Genomic DNA, 18,225 nt, shown 5'->3' with positions numbered 1-18,225 from the left:
AGGAACAGTGCGGGGGTGGGTGTGGGGGCTGCACACTAAGAACCCCAAGGGCAGAGTCACCCACTGTGCCCAGAGGAGCCAAGACCCAGATCTTACAGGTAAAGAAGCCGGTCCCCTAGCTCCCAAACCAAAAAGTGCAGCTAAATTTCGGTGGTGCAGCCGTCACCCTCATGGGCTTGCTGCCCACCTTCACAGACAGGAACAAGCTCAGGGAGCTGAGCGAACCTGACCAAGTGCACAGCGGGAAGCAGGACACACCTGACACCAACCCAGACCCTGATTTTGGAGCTAGCCCCCTGGGTGGACTAAAAGAGCCTCCTGAACTTCTTTCCCGACAGGGCAGCGGGGCAGGGCCTCTCCTTCTTCTGGGCCTCCCAAGCATCATCCCATTCCTCCTTGTCCCAAATTCTTTGAGGCTCCCAGTACAGGGAAACCTCTGCAGAAAACTGCATCTGGATCTGATTACGGAAGAGGCCCCCTCCACCTGCTGGCTCACTCTCATTGCCATGTCCCTGGCAAGGGAAGTGCCCTTTGCTCCCCACTTGCAGGGGGCAGCGGGCTGGACTCCCAGAACCTCGTGTGAGCCCCACCCCAGGGCTCCCTGGGCAAGTCACAGCTGCCCAAACCTCAGGTGCCTCCTGGCTGTAAAGCAGAGAGGAGACAGCTCTGCTTCAACCCTGGCACATCCCTGGACTGGCGCCTTGGGGATCGAGGTAGGCATTGACTCAAGGCAAGCATATTTTGTCAAAAGCATAACGGAGGTTTCACTTGTAAACCTGGGCAGACTCCACTGACTGGGTAACGATTAACTTTATTATCAGTAGTAATTGTCAGTTTCAACCAGCAGCAGTTATCGCTCCCACCCTTTGAGGGTGGGGGCCCCACGGCTAATGCTGTCTTTAAGAACACACATTTGTGTACTTCCTGTTTCTTAGCTGAGAGAGGAGGCCTCAACAATATAAAGTGCAGGGAACTGGGGAGCAGCAAGCCAGTGGGAATGGGCACCTGGCCATAAGTCAGAGAAGGGGAAGGAGAGTCACTTTATTCTCTTCCGGTGCCAGTAAGAACTTTATCAAGGTACTAGTGCCATCAGCTCCTGCCCAAGGGCACCCCGGGCTCCAGGTCAGCAAGACGGATTTAAGACACATTACGTTCTGGGAAGACAGCTAGGAAGGTAGGTCAGCCCCAAAGGGGAGAGGACACTGCATGTCCGGATGGGGGCACACAAAATGATACCTCCACCCTCTAAGCCCTGGAATCTGTGAATGTGACCTCACTTGATAAAAGGGCCTTTGCACATGTAATTAAACTAAGGATATCAAAATGAGATTATCCTAGATTTCAGGCGGGTCCTACATTCAACGACAATCCAACCTCTTACAACATAAAAACAGGGAGACTGGAGACAGACATGGGGAGAAGGCCACGTGAAGATGGAGGCAGGAACTCCTGTGATGCAGCCATAAGCCACGGAGGGCCTGGAGCCACCAGGAGCTGGAAGAGGCAGGAGGGATCCTCCCCTGGCACCTGCGCAGGGAACAAGGTCCTGCCCACACCTTTATTTTTGACTTTTGGCCTCCAGAACTGTAAAGAATACATTTGTGTTGTTTGAAGCCACACAGTGTGTATAAATTTGTTACTGCGGTTCAGGCCAGGCGCGGTGGCTCACCCCTGTAATCCCAGCACTTTGGGAGGCTGAGGCGGGAGGATCACGAGGTCAGGAGATCAAGATCATCCTGGCTAACACGGTGAAACCGCGTCTCTACTAAAAATAAAAAAAATTTAAAAATAAAATTGTTACTGCAGTCACAAAGAACTAGTACACTGCCCTTCTTGGTGGTGGGTCCCAGGCTCTCCCAGGTCCCCCAGGGTCAAGGTTGGCTTTCTGATACCAGTCCTGGGCTGCTGGAGAAAAGCCCACTGAGATAGAATTTTCGCCTGATTACCTGAGGTCAGGCCACCTAGGGAACAAAGAGAACTTTATTAAGTTGTAGAGCCTGCACAGAAACTGGCGGGTGGGGTGCAGGTAAAGCTGGAGAGAACAGGAGCTTCCTCTCAGGGCCCAGCGCGGGTGGGGGTGGGGAACGCTCTCCTGTCCCGTGGGGATGACTTCACAGCCCTTGCATGTGACCCTTGGGTCCAGTATCGATCCACACCGCTGCTTCCCTGGTGCACACAGCCAGCCCGACCCCTGGATCTGTTTCAGTTGAAAATTTGACTTCTGAAGACTTTTGAAAGGCCAGGCGCAGTGGCTTATGCTTGTAATCCCAGCACTTTGGGAGGCCGAGACGGGCAGATCACCTGAGGTCTGGAGTTTGAGACCAGCCTGACCAACATGGAGAAACCCCGTCTCTACTAAAAATACAAAATTAGCTGGGCGTGGTGGCGCATGCCTGTAAACTCAACTACTCGGGAGGCTGAGGCAGGAGAATCGTTTGAACCCAGGAGGCGGAGGCTGCGGTGAACCAAGATTATGCCATTGCACTCTAGCCTGGGCAACAAAAACGAAACTCCGTCTCAAAAAAAAAGACTTTTGAGGCAGGATCAGAATTTTCAAGAGCCATACACTGAGGATGGCCTTAGCCATGGCATCCAGACCCTTTATTTATAAGAGAAATGAAACATTTGGATACAGTTAAAGCACTTTAAACTTTTTTTGTTTGTTTGTTTTTTAGACGGAGTTTAGCTCTTATTGCCCAGGCTGGAGTGCAATGGCACGATCTCCGCTCACCACAACCTCCGCCTCCCAGGTTCAAGCGATTCTCCTGCCTCAGCCTCCCGAGTAGCTGGGATTACAGGCATGTGCCACCACGCCCGGCTAATTTTGTATTTTTAGTAGAGACGGGGTTTCTCCATGTTGGTCAGGCTGGTCTCAAACTCCTGACCTCAGGTGATCCGCCAGCCTCAGCCTCCCAAAGTGCTGGGATTATAGGCGTGAGCCACCGCGTCCGGCCCAGTACTTTAAACTTTTGTTTTCATACCCTTGATCCCCATTTCCTTGGACATGTGCTGTGGGCCCCGCCCGCTGCCCTGATCACTAGCCAGGTTATCAGCCCAGGGGATAGGTTACATTCTCAAATAACCTAGCAAGAGGCCTGCTGGAGGGCATCAGGGGAAAATGGAAGACCCGAATCTTTAGACGAGTCTATTTTCAGACTCGCTCCTTTCTCTACCAAACCTGGGCTGCTTCCGATTCCCCTTCTCTCTTCCCCAAACTGGGCTCTAACCCCCGTCCTCTGAATCCATGCCCGGGTAAGGTGACTAGGGGCACTGGCCCTGTCCGGGGCTGGCTACTCACCCGCCGCGGGAGGGGCCGGGTCAGCAGGGCGGCGACAGGAAGAAATGCGGCGGGGGCGGCGGCGGCGGCGGCGGCGGCGGGGGCGGGGAAAAGGCGGGCAGCGGCCATGGGTCGCGGGTCTCGGGGGGCGCCAGTAGGCTGAAGGGAGTGGGTCGCGCGGGCAGCGGCGGCAGCGGCTGCGGGGGCGGCTCGGAGACCAGGGGCGGGCGGCCGCACGCGCCCACGGGCCCGGGGCATGCGGCTACGGCGGCCTCGGGCAGCGGAGGCAGCGGCAGGTGCGCGGGCGGCGGCGCTGGCGCAGGCAGGCGCGGCAGGTCCTGCAGTGCGAGCGCGGCGGCGGGGGGCGCGGGTGAGCAGGCTTCGGGCGGCAGTTCGGGCAGTGCCAGATGCGCGCCGGCGCCCCAGGGCGCCAGCGGCTCGGGCCGCAGCGGGAGCGCGGGCAGCGGCGGCAGCTCGGCCAGGGCGAGAACGGAGGGCGGCGGCGGCGGCGGCGGCCCGGAGCTCAGGCCGGGCGGCAGGCCGGGCAACGGCGGGTGCGGCAGGGACGGCGGGGGCAGCGGGGTGGGCGGCAGCGTCGAGCGGGCCCGGCCCAGTCGCGAGTGGGCGCGGGCGCGGGCGAGCCGCGGGTTCGAGCTGGAGCGGGGCAGCCGCGCCGCCAGCTTGGCTGCGGCCGCCACCCCAGTTGCGGCCTCCACCCCAGGGCCCCAGAGCGCGCCGCCCGCCGTGACCTCGTACCTCGGGAGGTGGCCACGCGCCGCGCTCCGACTGGCCCAGCCAATCGCAGGTGCCCGCCGCCGCACTCAACCAATCAGGGGCCAGTGCGCTCGCCGCCTACGGGTCCCTCCCGGCAGCTGTCAAGGGCTACCCTTGGCAGCCAATCAGAGATATCAGCGCGCTCCGCCAAGTTCTTCTTCCCGCCCTCTCCTGGTCACAGCCAATCGCTGTGTCCCAGGTGCCGCAGCTGCTCCCCGCCCTCAGCTAGCCTGGATATCAGGCGCTGCACACGCGCGGTGGGCGCCCCCACCTGGCCTGAGGATCTGCGGATTCGCTGCGACACCGAGGCGCCCCGCCTCACCAATTTGTGTTTTTTTTGTTTTTTAGGTGGCTTTTTTGGGGACTGAGCCTCACTCTGGCGCCCAGGCTACATTGCAGTGGCGCGGTCTTGGCTCAGTGAAGCCTCGACCTGCCGGACTAAAGCAGTTCTCCCGCCTCAGCCTCCCCAAGTAGCTGGGACTACAGGTGCACGCCACCACACCCGGCTAATTATTATACTTTTTAAATTAAAAAAAAATTTTTTTAGACGGAGTCTCGTTTTATCCCCCAGGCTGGAGTGCATTGGCGCAGTCTCAGCTGCAACCTCCGCCTCCTGGATTCAAACGAGTCTCCTGCCTCAGCCTCCTGAGTAGATGGGATTGCGGGCGCCCGCCACCACGCCCAGCTAATTTTTGTGTTTTTAGTAGAGACGGGGTTTCGCCATGTTGGCCAGGCTGGTCTCGAGCTCATGACCTCATGATGCACCCGCCTCGGCGTCCCAAAGTGCTGGGATTACAGCCGTGAGCCACCGCGCCCGGCCTAATTATTATATTTTGTATAGAGATGGAGCCTCACCATGTTGCCCAGGCTGGTCTCGAACTCCTGGGCTCAAGCGATCCGCCGGCCTCAGTCTTCCAAAGTGCTGGGATTCCCGGCATGACCCACCGCGCCCGCCCCCCGACGCCACCGATGTGGATTGTGAGATTGTCCTCTCGTTGCTGTTTACCCATTGCAACTCAGGTATGAGGATCCTGTGTGTATGGGTCAAGGTGCACAGATTTCCATTCAGTTATTTTATAAGAAAGATAAAACGATATCACAATTCAAAAGCAAAGTTTGGTGATCATATACTTAGCGTTTGTGTTAAAGTTCCTAAGAACAATTGTAAATGACAGATGGGTGAGAATCTGGTAGCTCAGAACAAAAAGGATAAAATGGTCAATCTATTCAAAATCGGAATATAGAAACTTTTTTTTTTTTTTTTTGAGACAGGATCTTGCTCTTTCGCCCAGGCTGGAGTGCAGTAGTGCCATCATGGCTCACTGCAGCCTCGACCTCCTTGGCTCAAGTAATCCTCTCACCTCAGCCTCCCAAGTAACTGAGACTACAGGCATGCGCCACCCTGCCAGGCTAATTTTTTTATTTGTGGAGATGGGAGTCGCCGGGCGCGGTGGCTCACGCCTGTAATCACAGCACTTTGGGAGGCCGAGGCGGGCGGATCACGAGGTCAGGAGGAGATCGAGACCATCCTGGCTAACACGGTGAAACCCCGACTCTACTAAAAATACAAAAAATTAGCTAGGCAGGCGCCTGTAGTCCCAGCTACTTGGGAGGCTGAGGCAGGAGAATGGCATGAACCCGGGAGGCGGAGCTTGCAGTGAGCCGAGATTGCGCCACTGCACTCCAGCCTGGGCGACGGAGCGAGACTCCATCTCAAAAAAAAAAAAAAAAAGAGAGAATCAAGAGAGTCAAGTCGATTATGTTTCTAATTGTTTTTTGAGATGTCTAAGGGTATTTCGTTAATCAGGCATTTAAGGCATGCAAAGTATTTAGGGAAAAGTCAAGCTGTGAAATTCATATTTGTTTTTATTTACTTAGTTATTTTTTATAGAGATGGGGGTCTCACTATATTGCCCAGGCTGGTCTTGAAATTGTAGGCTCAAGCAATCCGCCTGCCTTGGCCTCCCAAAATACTGGGATTACAGGCATGACCCACCATGCCTGGCCGAGCTGTGAAATTTATAAACTAATTGATCATTCATCAAAGAATGTGAAAGTAAGTTTTACATCCAAATTATTAGTCAATACAATATCTGGAAGGCCACTATAAAGGCTTAAGGAAAATGAGATTTTTATCTAACAACTTTAATAAATCAGTTATAAATGAAAACACAAAGAATGAAGTGTTATTTTCCATGCACAAGTCCCCTAACTTAGATGTGGTTCCCCCACTAGGCGGTGACCAAGTGATGCCCTCCCTGAGGGCAGGCGTTGATCGAGTCTGTTTTCTTCTCATGGTTTCTCCTGTTGGGAACATGGTCCCTGGCACATGGCCTCATTGATGTTTGTCGAATGAATGAATGAGGTGCTGGGTGGTGGCTGCAGGCCCATGACATTCCCACCTTGGTCAGCAAACCCCTTGCATGCCACGCCGGGGCAAGCAGGGAAGCATGTTTGTGGTTCTAGCATGGAGGAGACCCCCGGCCAGGCCGCACCAGAGGCCAGGCTGGAGGGTCTGTCTTCCTTGCTGGGCAGGTGAGGGTGTGAGGCAGAGGCCCTCAGGACTCGCAGAGGCACTGCAGTGCTCAGCATTTCCCCAGAGGGCAGCGGCCTGGGAAGACGTAGAGCTGGGCTAGGGAGGGGCGGGGCCCTGGTGAGGCCTTGCCCCCTCCTCCCCTCCCAGGGACCTGAGCTTCTAGGGTCAGTCACTCAGCAGCCACCTACAGGTGGCAGAACCTGCTATCCTTCCCAAGGGCTGGGTGTCCCCCAGTGCGGCTGGAGGGGTGACCACGGGGTGCCTTTGGGCAGGCGGCTCGGCCATTGCGCCTCCCTCTCACCTCTGTAGCCAATTCCAAGCTGGCCATTGCTTCCTCTCCACGTCGGGGCCCCCTATGGCACAGACAGACAGACCAGGGGCACTCAGGTTACCAGAGAGCTTCCATCCACCCCAGCTTCAACCCAGGCTCTGGGAGACCCCCCCTCCCCGGAGGGCCCAGGGCTCAGCTCTGCCTCAGCTTCTCAGAGGACCCTGGGGAGAGGGACAGAGTGTGGAGAACTGAGTCCGTGATGGCCCTTGTTCCCAGCTCCATCACCTCCCCTTCTTGGTCCAGTGTCTGGACTGGCTCTCAGGGTCCCGGGCTCTGCTGGCCTCTTCTCCAGCCCCGTTCCTTCCTGCTCCTTCCTGCCTATGCCCTCCTGGTCTATTCCCACTCACTCCATCCCCTCCGCCAAGAGGGCTATACCTTCCATCTCTGTGGGGCTGTGGGTAGACCTGGGCCCAGGGCCCAGTTCCCTGAAGCCACCTCTAATGGCCCCAACACACTCATCCAGGCATCCCGTTACCTGGCTGGCTCCTGGCCTCAGCATATTCAACTCCAGCCTGATATCCAGGCTTCAAGCTGGCCCCCCAGGCCTGGAGGGTGGGCCAGCGAGAGTTCCACAGCACCCCGGCCTGCCCTGTGGAGAGGAGAGCTGGCAGGGGTACCCTAGCCCACAGGAGCTGGGACCCCCGGCCCCTGTTGGGCTTGGCTCTGCTCCCTGAAGGCTCATTTCTTACCATTTCCTTCAGGGGCTGGAGCTGCTGCTTTGGGGTACACCAGAGCTTCCACCCCATCCCCTGCAAGAGACTCTGGTCATTCCCGCCTAGCCCCCGGGCTGTTGTCTCCCCCACTCCACTGCACTTTGTCCCCTGGGTCTGACTCACCATTCCTAAAACTATTGGCCCCATGGAACCCTGGAGAAGGAAAGAGGGTATCAGAGGCCGGGCTGGGGCCCTGAACCCAACTCTCCCACCCCCACCCCTGCTCCCCAGGCACCTGGCTGTGGGTGGGCCTCGGGGAAGACCCTGGCTCCCAGGACACCATTCCCATAACCTAAACCTGCAGGACAGAGATTGGAGAGGAGCTAGGGACAGGCTAGTGGAACAGGGACGGCATCAGGATGGCCAGGTGACCAGCTCATAGACAGGGGGATGCGGACAGACAGACTGACTCAGGCATGAGGGAGAGGCCAGCTTCTGCCCTACATGGGTGGGGGGCCCAGGAGGACTCACCAATTTGCTGTGGCTCGAGGCCACCATTAAAACCTGGGGGAGAGAAAACTGCGACTCAGAGATGGGGGTCAGCGAGAGCCACAGTCCTGGCCTCCCCTCTTCCTGGGATGGCAGAAGGAAGAGGAGGGAAGAGGAGGGGAAGGGAGGGGAGGAACTCCAGGAAGGGCCTCCTCACCTGGTTCTGCTCCTGGTCCATAGCCATTTGGAGGCTGGTGCCCTGTGAGGAGAAAGGAAGTCAGTGTGGAGGACCCAGGCCTCCCCTGACTCCTTGGGGGCCAAAGATCGACCTTAGGGACTCTGAAGGGGAAGCAGAGACTTTTCCTGTCCACAGGGAATGGAACCAGAAGAAACTTAGAGAGCAGCAAGAGACTGGGCGCAGTGGCTCACGCCTGTAATCCCAGCACTTTGGGAGGCTGAGGTGGGCTGATCACTTGAAGCCAGGAGTTCGAGACCAGACTGTCCAATGTGACAAAACCCCATCTCTACAAAAATACAAAGATTAGCTAGGTATGGTGGTGCAGGCCTGTAATGCCAACTATTTGGGAGGCTTATTCTGCAGTGAGTCAACATTGCACCACTGCACTCCAGCCTGGGTGACAGAGCGAGACTGTCTCAAAAAAAAAAAAAAAAAAAAAAAAAAAGAGCAAGAGAGTAGAAGAGGGTAGACTCGGGGAGGGACTTCCTGGCCTTAGGGTGCCTGAATAGCTGAGGCAGCCTAGGGAAAAAGGGTGATGGAGGGGTGACCCTGATCTGGGGTGGGGACAGAGAGGATAGACCTAGCTGAGAGTTTGTCCCTCTGGGATGTAGGGCCTGGGGGCAGACAGACTCACACCTGCTTTCTGAGGTTTCAGTCCCCACTGGATGGCAGGCATTGGTGCTAGGAGGAAAGTTGGGGCAGGAGTGAGCCCAGCCCAGGGCTTGAGAGACTGCAGATGCCATGGGGCAGGGATGGAAAGGACTCCCATACTGGGGACCACATGGGGTCCCAGGGCCAGAGTTCAGGCTTCTCCTCAGCAGATCACTGTGTGACAAGTCACTGCCCTCTCTGAGCCTTGGCATCCGAGGACAGAGTGGGACATGGCAGCCAGGCCCTGACCCTCGTAGGGCCAAGTGCTTCCCAGTGCCCCCCAGGCACCCCCACTCCACACTGACCTGGTAACTTGCCATTCTGCACTGCGGAAGGGGGCTGGGATTTCAGGCCCCAGCCACCCTCTTTGTCCGAAGGGACCCTGGGAGTGGGAAGCCTGGGGAGGAGCATCGGAGCGACCCTCGCATTGCAGGGACCTACGATGGGAAGGAAGGGAGGGGTGGGGCTATGCTCCAGGCCAGTCCTCGCCGACGCCACCCAGGAGGCCTTGGCCTGGCCAAGCCACCGGCCTGTAGTGGCTTCTAGGGCAGACCCAGCACCTAAGGCGGACATTAGCCAGGCTGGAAAAAGCCCAGCTCCCTTGGGCCACACTCTGCTGGGGGGGCCTGGGGATCCAGGCAGGGGATAGAGGGACGTAGGGATCTGGCAGGGATGGGGCTCCTGATGGAGGCCCCTCCGTCTTCCAGCAGCCTCCCTCTCCCTTCCTCCTGGGCCCCCACCCCTGGTCCCAGTGGCCTCACCTGGCCAGGGCCCATTTTCATGGCCATATCCTGGAGAGGGAAAGCAGAGATGAGTGTGGCAACACTGGGGGCGGGGGCTAGAAGGAGGTGTGGGGCAGAGCCAGGGGTCCCCCACTCGCCTGACTTCTGAGGCTTCAAGGTCCCTCGCAGGCCTAGGAAGAGACAGAAAGAGGCCAGTTCAGACATGAGCCCACCCGAGGGGTGTAGTGAACCCCTCTCTCCCCTGCTGATCCCCCTAGCCCCGCCTTTTCACCTGGCAGGAGCCCCAGCCAGGTCCCTGGTGTGTATCCTAGGAGGGAGAGCAGGGCATGAGGGCGGGGTTGGTGTGGGGGACCTTGGAGAAGGCAGGAAGAGGGACAGAGAGGAACTCAGCTTTGGAGGTTTCTGGCTCCCTCCCAGCCCAGAGACCCATGGAGAATAATGGACAGGCCCACCCCACCCCACCCTTTCCCCCACTGAGACCCAACTCTGTCCCTTGGAGCCTGTCCTCCTTCCCGTCTGCTCCAGGTCCCACCCACCTCCCTCACCTGGCTGGGCTCCTTCCCACAGGAAGGCTCCAGCTCCAGCCCATTCTTGCACCCTGGGGAGACAGGGTACAGCTTGGGAGGGGAAAAGGGTGGAGGGGTAGGCAGTTTCTGCAGGTAGGGAGAGTGAGGAGGAGTGGGAAGGGTTCACCTGGCTTCTGAGGTTTCATGCCCTCCCCAGCACCTGGAGAGATGCGAGCAGGTGAGGGACCCATGGCCCACTCCTCGCTGAGGGGCCTCTTCCAGACCCGGCAACTGTCCCCCACCCGGTGTCCATGCCAACCTCCCTTACCTGGTCCATGACCAGTGGGAACTGCAGGGTCTGTGGGGGCGGCACAGGGAGAGGTTGGGGTACAGAAGGGGGCTGGAGCCTGGCCCCCCTTTCCTCCCAATTTAGGAACTGGAGCTCCCAGCACCTCCCTCCACCTTGTGCCGCCTCCTCTCCAGACTCTACCCCGTCTAAGGCTGCAGGAGCCCCCAAGAAAACCCTCAGAACAGGGTCAGGGGAGAGCCAGGCCCCCACCTCTTTCCTCCTTTCTGCACTCCCAGCAACTCCAGCCCCCCAGTACCTGCTCTGTAGCCATTCTGGGCTGAGGGGCCTGTGGGGAGGGAGGGGTGAGCAGGGGGTTTGGGATTCTAGCTAAGGAGAGGGCGAAGGGCCTTTGGATCCCCTTTCAGAGTCAAGTCAGAAACCAGGGATCCTGGAGCCACCTCTCCTCCCTCATTTTGGTGCCCACCTGCCCTGGAGGCCAGGGAGGGAGACAGGGACAGCAGCCTGACACCCCCTCACTGGCTGGGCTCCCAGCCCCCTCCTGAATCCCGACGGAGCTGAGGTGGGGTATGAATGAGGGAGGGAGCTCAGGGTTTGGGGGAGGCAGAGGGACAGGCCGGGCAGGGCTCACCTGGCTTCTGGGCCTTCACAACCCCCAAATAGCCTGGTGGAGAGAAAGGGAGCAAGTGAGGGACCCAAGGCCTCCGCTCTGGACCTCCTGGAACCCCAGCCCCGCCCCTACCTGGTCCATAGCCGTTTGGAGCTCCCAGGCCTGTGGGGCAAAAAAGGGAACGTGGTAAGGCTGACCCATTGGGGGACAGGGAGGCAGGGGCCAGTAAAGGGGCTCTCAGTCTCTCCCCCACCTCCTCTCCCCTCGGTCCTCAGTGCTCCTACAGACCTCCCCTCACTCACGAGGCAGGGGTCACCCCTCCCCTGGGAGTCTCACGCAGACCCAGCTAGAACACCAGGATCAGGGGAGGTGGGGCCACAGACACAGGCAGTCCCCTCACCTGGCATCTGAGGCTTCATCCCTGCTCCTAGGCCTGGGAGAGGCAGAGAGGCTGACATCAACTCCAGCCAGTGCTGCTGATCCCCAGACCCCAGCTCTCCATCCCTGTGGCCCCAGCTTCTCTCTTCCCACCCCACCTCCCAACCCCTCGGGAGCCAGGCCCAGCTGCCCTCACCTGGCTGGACTCCCGGTCCATTTCCAAGACCATATTCTAGGGGGAGGGACAGGGTGGGTGTGAGACAGCGGCATTCGGAGGGGGCGTCAGGAGGAGGCAGCCCTAGAGACACGGCGGGGGGCCAGGGCCCTCCTCCACCTGGCTCCCCCTCCCAGGCCTACAGAAAGACACAGAGGCGGAGCCACACCCGGCCAGCCAGTGGCACTTAATTCCCCAGGATTCAGACCCACACTCTGCCCTCCTGGCCCCCTGGCCTGCTCTCTGCCTTCCCCCTTCTCTCTAAGAAGCCTGGGCTCAGCCCGGCACGGTGGGTCACACCTGTCATCCTAGCACTTTGGGAGGCCAAGGCGGGTGGATCATCTGAGGTCAGGAGTTCGAGACCAGCCTGACCATCATGGTGAAATCCTGTCTCTACTAAAAATACAAAAATTAGCCAGGTGTGGTAGTGGGTGTCTGTAATCCCAGCTACTCCGGAGGCTGAGGCAGGAGAATGGTTTGGAGGCAGGAGAATGGTTTGAACCCAGGAGGCGGAGGTTGCAGTGAACCGAGATCGCGCCACTGCACTCCAGCCTGGGCGACAGACCGAGACTCCATCTCAAAAAAAAAAAAAAAAAGCCTGGGCTCCTATCCCAGGTGTCCTCACCTGGCTGGGTTCCAGCACCAGGGAAGGCCCCTGCTCTCAACCTCTTCCCATATCCTGGAGAGGGAGGGAGCATGAGCAGAGTGCTTATGGCTTCAGGGGTTCGTGCATAGAGAGGCAGACCCGGGCGGGGCTCACCTGGCTTCAGAGGCTTCACATTCCCTCCAAGGCCTGGAGGAGATATAGGGGGGCTGGTGAATGACTGAGGGGCCCCACCCACGTTCTCCCCCAGCCCCTCCCCACCGCTGCTCCTACCTGCTCCAAATCCAAATCCAAATCCGTTCTGGGCTGTCAAGACTATGGGGAGAGGAGGGTAGGGTGGGGATTTGGGGTTTGGTTGAGGTGGAGGTGAGGGAATCCTGGAGGCTTCCTCCCAGCAGCCCTTCAGTTATTCACCAGCTCAGCCCCCCATGAGACTGGGAAGGGAGGCAGGGAGAGAACACCCCAGGGGTAGACCCCCAGACCCCATCTCTCTCACCTGGCTGAGCACCCAGCCCATTCTTATTCCCTAATCCTGGGGGACGGATGGAGGTGGGGATGAGAGGGGGAAGGGGGCTCTGAAGTTGGGGAGACAGAAGCCCGGGGAGAGTCAGGCTCACCTGGCCCCTGTGCCTTCATGTCCCCTCTAAAGCCTTTGGGAAAATGGGGAGCAGATGAGGTACCCAGGAGCCCCCAACTCAGATCCACCCCAGAACCCCAGCATCTGGACCCCAGCTCCTCTCATCCCCTCAGGACCTGCTCCGGGGCCATTCTGAGGTGGGGGGCTTGTCGGGGTGGGAGGGCTGAGCTAAGCTGGGGACACAGCGCCTATGGTTCCCCTTCAGGGCCAAGCCAGAAGCCAAGGATCTTGGAGACGCCCCGTCACCCCTCTCCATCGTTCACCAATCCCGCCCCTGGGAGGAAGAGGCCGCCCAGATGCAGACCCCGGAACCCCAGACTCTACCCCCTTCACCTGGCTGGGCTCCCAGCCCAATCCTGTACTGGAATTCTGGGGGAATAGATCAAGGCGGGGTATGAATGAGGGGAGGGAGCTCAGGGTTTGGGGAGGCAGAGGGACAGGCTGGGGCAGGGCTCACCTGGCTTCTGGGGTTTCATGGCCCCCCCATAGCCTGATGGAGAGACAGGGAGCAGGTGAGGAACCTGGGGCCCCAGCTCTGGGCCTCCCCAAACCCCAGCCCCGCCCCTACCTGGTCTATAGTCATTTTGAGCGGTGGGGCCTGTGGAGGAGAGAAATGGTTAAGGCCCTCCGGAGCCCTGGATGCCATCTCCAGCCACCTCGGGCAGGGGTGTCCCTACCCCCAACTTCAACCAGCCAGAAAGGCAGGTTCCTTTCTTCAGCAGCCTCCAACTGTCAAGCTCCAGCTCCTGCCACATCTTGGGTCGGAGGTCTTTTTTTTATTTTCTTGAGATGGAGTCTCGCTCTTGTTGCCCAGGCTGGAGAGCAATGGCGTGATCTTGGCTCACTGCAACCTCCGCCTCCGGGGTTCAAGCGATTCTCCTGCCTCAGGCTCCTGAGTAGCTGGGATTACAGGTGCCTGCCACCACGCCTGGCTAATTTTTAGTATTTTTAGTAGAGACGGAGTTTCACCATGTTGGCCAGGTTGGTCTCGAACTCCTGACCTCAAGTGATCCACCCACCTAGGCCTCCCGAAGTGCTGGGATTACAGGCATGAGCCACCGCGCCCGGCCAGGTCTGAGATCTTGCTGGAGCCTGTACCTTCTTTGTTCAAAACTCTCTTTTTGGTTCAGTTTCTCAGAGGGTTGGGCCACTCTCTCCTCCCTGGCCTCCACTGCCTCCTACCCAGAATGGCCAGAGCCCAGCTCTGGGGCAGCCTCAGCCCATACTGTGTGCCCCAGTGTTGCCCTGGTTGGGGAGGGCCTGTCCCCAGCACCTGGTTGGCTCAGAACAGGCGTGGTCCACGGATTACTTTGGTTGTTTGTTGTTTGTTTGTTTGTTTTTGAGACGGAGTCTCGCTTTGTCGCCCAGGCTGGAGTGCAGTGGCACGATCTCGGCTCACTGCAAGCTCTGCCTCCTGCATTCACGCCATTCTCCTGCCTCAGCCTCCCGAGTAGCTGGGACTGCAGGTGCCCACTACCACGCCCGACTAATTTTTTTGTATTTTCAGTAAAGACGGCGTTTCACTGTGTTAGCCAGGATGGTCTTGATCTCCTGACCTTGTGATCCACCCGCCTCAGCCTCCCAAAGTGCTGGGATTACAGGCGTGAGCCACTGTGCCCGGCCCGTTTGTTTTTTAAACAGGATCTCCTTCTGTCACCCAGGCTGGAGTACAGTGGCGAGATCTCCACTCACCACTACCTCGACCTCCTGGGCTCAAGTGATCCTCCCCTCTCAGCCTCCAGAGTAGCTGGGACTACAGGTACGTGCCAACACAAGTGGCTAGGTTTTGTATTTTTTTTTTTTTTTTTTTTTTTTTTTTTTTGTAGATGGATTGCTTGAGCCCAAGAGTTCAAGACCAGCTTGGGAATGTTGCCCAGGCTGGTCTTGAACTCTTGGGCTCAATTTATCCACCTAACTCTGCCTCCCGAACAGTTGGGATTACAGGTCTTAGCCACTGCTCCAGGCCTGGATTGGTTTGTTGAATGAGGTTTGTTGTGTGAGACCAAGTTGGGAGGCTAGAGGTTGGGGCTCGCCTGCTCTCTGAGGCTTTAGTTCCCCTCCCAGGCCTGGGAAGAGAAGGGGAAAGACTTCCTGTGAGTCCACCCATCCCTTCCTCTCTGCTCAGGACCAGGACCAGGCCCCCACATCAGTAACCCCCAACCCCCAAGACCTCCATGCTCCCAGAACTCCAGGGCCTCACCTGCCTGGGTTCCAGCTCCCAGGAAGGCCCCGACTCCCCACCCATTCCTATTCCCAAATCCCAGGAGACAGAGCCAAAGAGAATGGGGAGATCAGGGACTCTAGGGAAGCAGCGGCGGATGCATAGGAAATGGGCAGGGAGACAGGGACAGGGTGTGGCTCACCTGGCTTCTGGGGTTTTCCACCCCCTCCAAAGCCTGGGGGGAAGATGAGAGGGTGAGGGATCCTTTCCTCTGGGCCTGTGCCCAGAATCTCAGCCCCAGGCTCCCCGCTTCCGTCCCCACCCTCTTTACCTGGTCCAAAGCCATTTTGAGCGGCAGGACCTGTTTGAGGGCAGACACAGGAGTGTGGATGGTAGTGCAGTGGGAATGAGCTGCAGCCTGGAGCCCTGCCCTCTCCCTTTCTATCTCTCGTGACCCCTGCCCTCTCCCTTTCTGTCTTGTGTGAATTCCCTCCCAGGCCTGACTGCAGTCGAAGTTGGATTTGGTTCTTGGCCTGGGAGTCCAGACCGTGGCCACCGCTGACCAGCTTGGGTGTCCTCCGTAGCCAGCAGAGGCCTGGCTTGGGACGGGTGCTCAGGGGAGATTGGGTGAATGAATGAACCCCCAAGAGCCCATCTGTTGGGACCCAGAGTGTGGCCCTGGGCCCCTGACCTCTCCCCCAGCCACCCCAGCCCCTTCGGCCCTGACCTGGCTGGGTTCCCGGTCCGTTTCCATTGTTGTGTCCTGGGAGGAGAAGCAGTGTGTGAGGGGTGGGTCTGGGGAGGGCGTGAGGGTGGGACAAGGCCATAGATGCAGGGAAACAGTCAAGATGGGGGAGGGGAGAGCAGGGGCTCACGGACCCCACCCATCCCCTGTCCTGCCCCAGAAATAAACTTTCTGCCTTCTGGACCTCTGACATCCCCTGGTTCTTCCCTGTGTCTCCTAGAATCCCAGTGTGGTCCAGCTGCCCTCACCTGACTGGGCTCCAGCTCCTGGGAAGGACCCAGCTCCCATCCCATTCCCATCACCAGATCTTGGGAGACCGAGTAGAAGGAGGAAGCAAAGGTGGGGCTGGATGTGTGTGTGTGGGGAGTGGAGGACAGGGACACAGGAAAGGGCAGGCACACCTGTCTTCAGAGGTTTCACCCTCCGCCCCATGCCAGGAATAGAGAGAGAGACCAGTTAAAGGAGCCTGCAGCTCCCTGGAGCCCCCAGACCCAAGCCCAGGCTCTCAGCTCCACCCTACCCTCCCTGACCTGGTTTTGGGCCTGTGGGGTGAGGGAGGCAGAGGCTGGAGTTAGGCCATGTGGAGTGCGGGTCCATGGTCCAAACACCACCCAGGGCCGCTGTGCCCCACGCCCTGACAGTTCACTAAGGGCGCATGCCCAGGGAGCAGCTCAGAGGCCTCCACAGGAGTCCCCACCCACAGGAATGGCATTGGCAGGCCACAGAGGGACCAGTGCCTGGGGAGGGTAACACAGACTGAGAGGGGGACAGAGAGGAACAGGACATGGTGAGCATGGCATGGGGGTGGCACGCGGGCAGGGTCCTCCCTTCATCCGCTTCTGAGGTTCCCTCTTCCCCAGGCCGGGGGAGAGCTAGAAAGAGGCTGACATTGACCCCAAGAGCTCCTCCCCTAAGAATGAGGGTTGGGACCCTAAACCCTCCTGCCCGCACCTCCCTGCGGCCCCTGCCCAGCCACCCTCACCTGGTGGGGTTCCTGTCCCTGGAAGAGTGCCAACACCCAAACCACTTCTGCTCCCCACTCCTGGGGAGACATTGGTGAGGGCCATGAGAGGTGCTGTGGGCAGGCTTGAGGGACACAGAGGCGCCTGGATATAAGTGGGCAAGGCGGGGCAGGGCTGTGCCTCACCTGGCTTTGGAGGTTCCAGGCCCACTCCCAGGCCTGGGAAGGGACAGAGTGGCTGAGCCCTGCCCTCCCTCCAGAGCCCAGCTCTCCCAGCTCCTGCTGCCCTGACTCTGCTCTACCCCTTCCCCCTCCCTCCTGGAAGCTCAGGTCCTGCCCCACCCGACATTTCCTCACCTGGCTGGGCTCCGGCCACTGGGAAGGCCGCTGCTCCCAGCCCGTTTCCATATCCTGGGGAGATAGAGCCAGAGGGACATGAGAAGCGGGGAATGGGGCGTCGAGCAGAGACAGAGACAGAGGGCGAGAAGTGGACACTGGGACAGGTATGGGGCGGGCTTGCCTCTGGCTTCCGGGGTTTCACAGCCCCTCCAAAGCCTGGGAAGAGAGATGGGCAGATGAAGGGGCCCCACCTCCCCACCCTGGGCTCTCTGCTCCACAGCCACACTGAGCTGAGGCAGGGGTGAGGCCCTGCCAAGCCAGACATCAGAACTCCTCACGGTCCCCTCCTGTCCACCTCCCGTGAGACACCCACCTGTTCTGCCCTCTCTGAGGCCTGGGGGAGCCTGGCGAAGACCCTGGAAATGCTGATCTGGCTGCATTCCCTCCCCCACAGTATCAGGCAAAGATTAGGCACCCCCAGGCCCCTCCCATTCCTTACCCGCTTCCCCCAACCTCACCTGGCTGGGCTGCAGCACCTGGGAAGATCCTGAACCCTGGGGCGAGAAGGCAGGAGGGAGTTAGGAAGAGGGAGGCAGGCAGGGGCTGGGCGAGCCTCACCTAGGTTTTGGGGTTTCATGCCCCCTTCAGTGTCTGGGAAAGAGAGGGGGATCAGATGAGGGGCTCAGGAATCCCCATCCCAGGGATACCCCTAGAATCCTGGCTTCCAGCTCCCCCACTCCCACCTTTACCTGCTCTGTAGCCATTCTGAGTGGAAGGGCTCGTGGGAGAGGGAGAGGTGAGCTGAGGAGGTTTGGGGTCCCAGCTGAGGTGGGGGTACAAGACCCTTGAACCCCTCCTTGGACTAAGCCAGACACCAGCAAACCTGAGAGGCTCCCTGCACTTCCTCCCAACAATCACTCTCCAATCCTGCCCCTTCCCTCTGAGGCCTGGGAGGGAGGGAAGGAGGGGACCCCACAGCTCTCACCTGGCTGGGTTCCCAGCCCATGCCTGACCACGAATCCTGGAGAGACAGATGAAGTGAGGTGAGGAGTGTGAGAGAAAGAGGGGGAG

At 59.0% G+C, this 18,225-nt stretch overlaps 2 protein-coding genes and 1 long non-coding RNA gene across 3 annotated transcripts; 1 reads left to right on the top strand and 2 right to left on the bottom strand.

The window, feature by feature from the left end:
• Positions 1–1,016: 1,016 nt before the first annotated feature.
• LOC134738599 (uncharacterized) lies at positions 1,017–5,061 on the bottom strand. The gene is made up of 3 exons (XM_063655125.1): positions 5,019–5,061; positions 3,299–4,097; positions 1,017–1,961 (listed from the first exon to the last, which is right to left on the bottom strand). Exons 1-2 carry the CDS (start codon positions 5,059–5,061, stop codon positions 3,319–3,321), a joined length of 822 nt encoding a protein of 273 aa, XP_063511195.1. The 3' UTR covers positions 1,017–1,961; positions 3,299–3,318.
• Positions 5,062–6,636: 1,575 nt separating this feature from the next.
• On the bottom strand, positions 6,637–12,641 carry GREP1 (glycine rich extracellular protein 1). The gene is made up of 16 exons (XM_054454221.2): positions 12,585–12,641; positions 12,468–12,500; positions 11,690–11,725; positions 11,516–11,548; positions 11,137–11,169; positions 10,386–10,418; positions 9,830–9,862; positions 9,711–9,740; positions 9,255–9,386; positions 8,278–8,319; positions 8,103–8,135; positions 7,867–7,929; positions 7,755–7,784; positions 7,608–7,667; positions 7,394–7,507; positions 6,637–6,662 (listed from the first exon to the last, which is right to left on the bottom strand). Exons 4-16 carry the CDS (start codon positions 11,532–11,534, stop codon positions 6,637–6,639), a joined length of 648 nt encoding a protein of 215 aa, XP_054310196.2. The 5' UTR covers positions 11,535–11,548; positions 11,690–11,725; positions 12,468–12,500; positions 12,585–12,641.
• A 592-nt stretch (positions 12,642–13,233) lies between these two features.
• On the top strand, positions 13,234–15,862 carry LOC134738578 (uncharacterized). The gene is made up of 3 exons (XR_010124389.1): positions 13,234–13,340; positions 14,610–14,707; positions 15,607–15,862. It is a non-coding gene; the product is annotated as an uncharacterized LOC134738578 (long non-coding RNA).
• The last annotated feature ends 2,363 nt before the right edge of the window (positions 15,863–18,225 follow it).

Source organism: Pongo pygmaeus, chromosome 18 (assembly GCF_028885625.2).
Source record: "Pongo pygmaeus isolate AG05252 chromosome 18, NHGRI_mPonPyg2-v2.0_pri, whole genome shotgun sequence".
NCBI classification, from domain to species: domain Eukaryota; kingdom Metazoa; phylum Chordata; class Mammalia; order Primates; family Hominidae; genus Pongo; species Pongo pygmaeus.
Note: the sequence above shows the minus strand (reverse complement) of the source record. Positions and strands in the feature narration are given on the sequence as shown.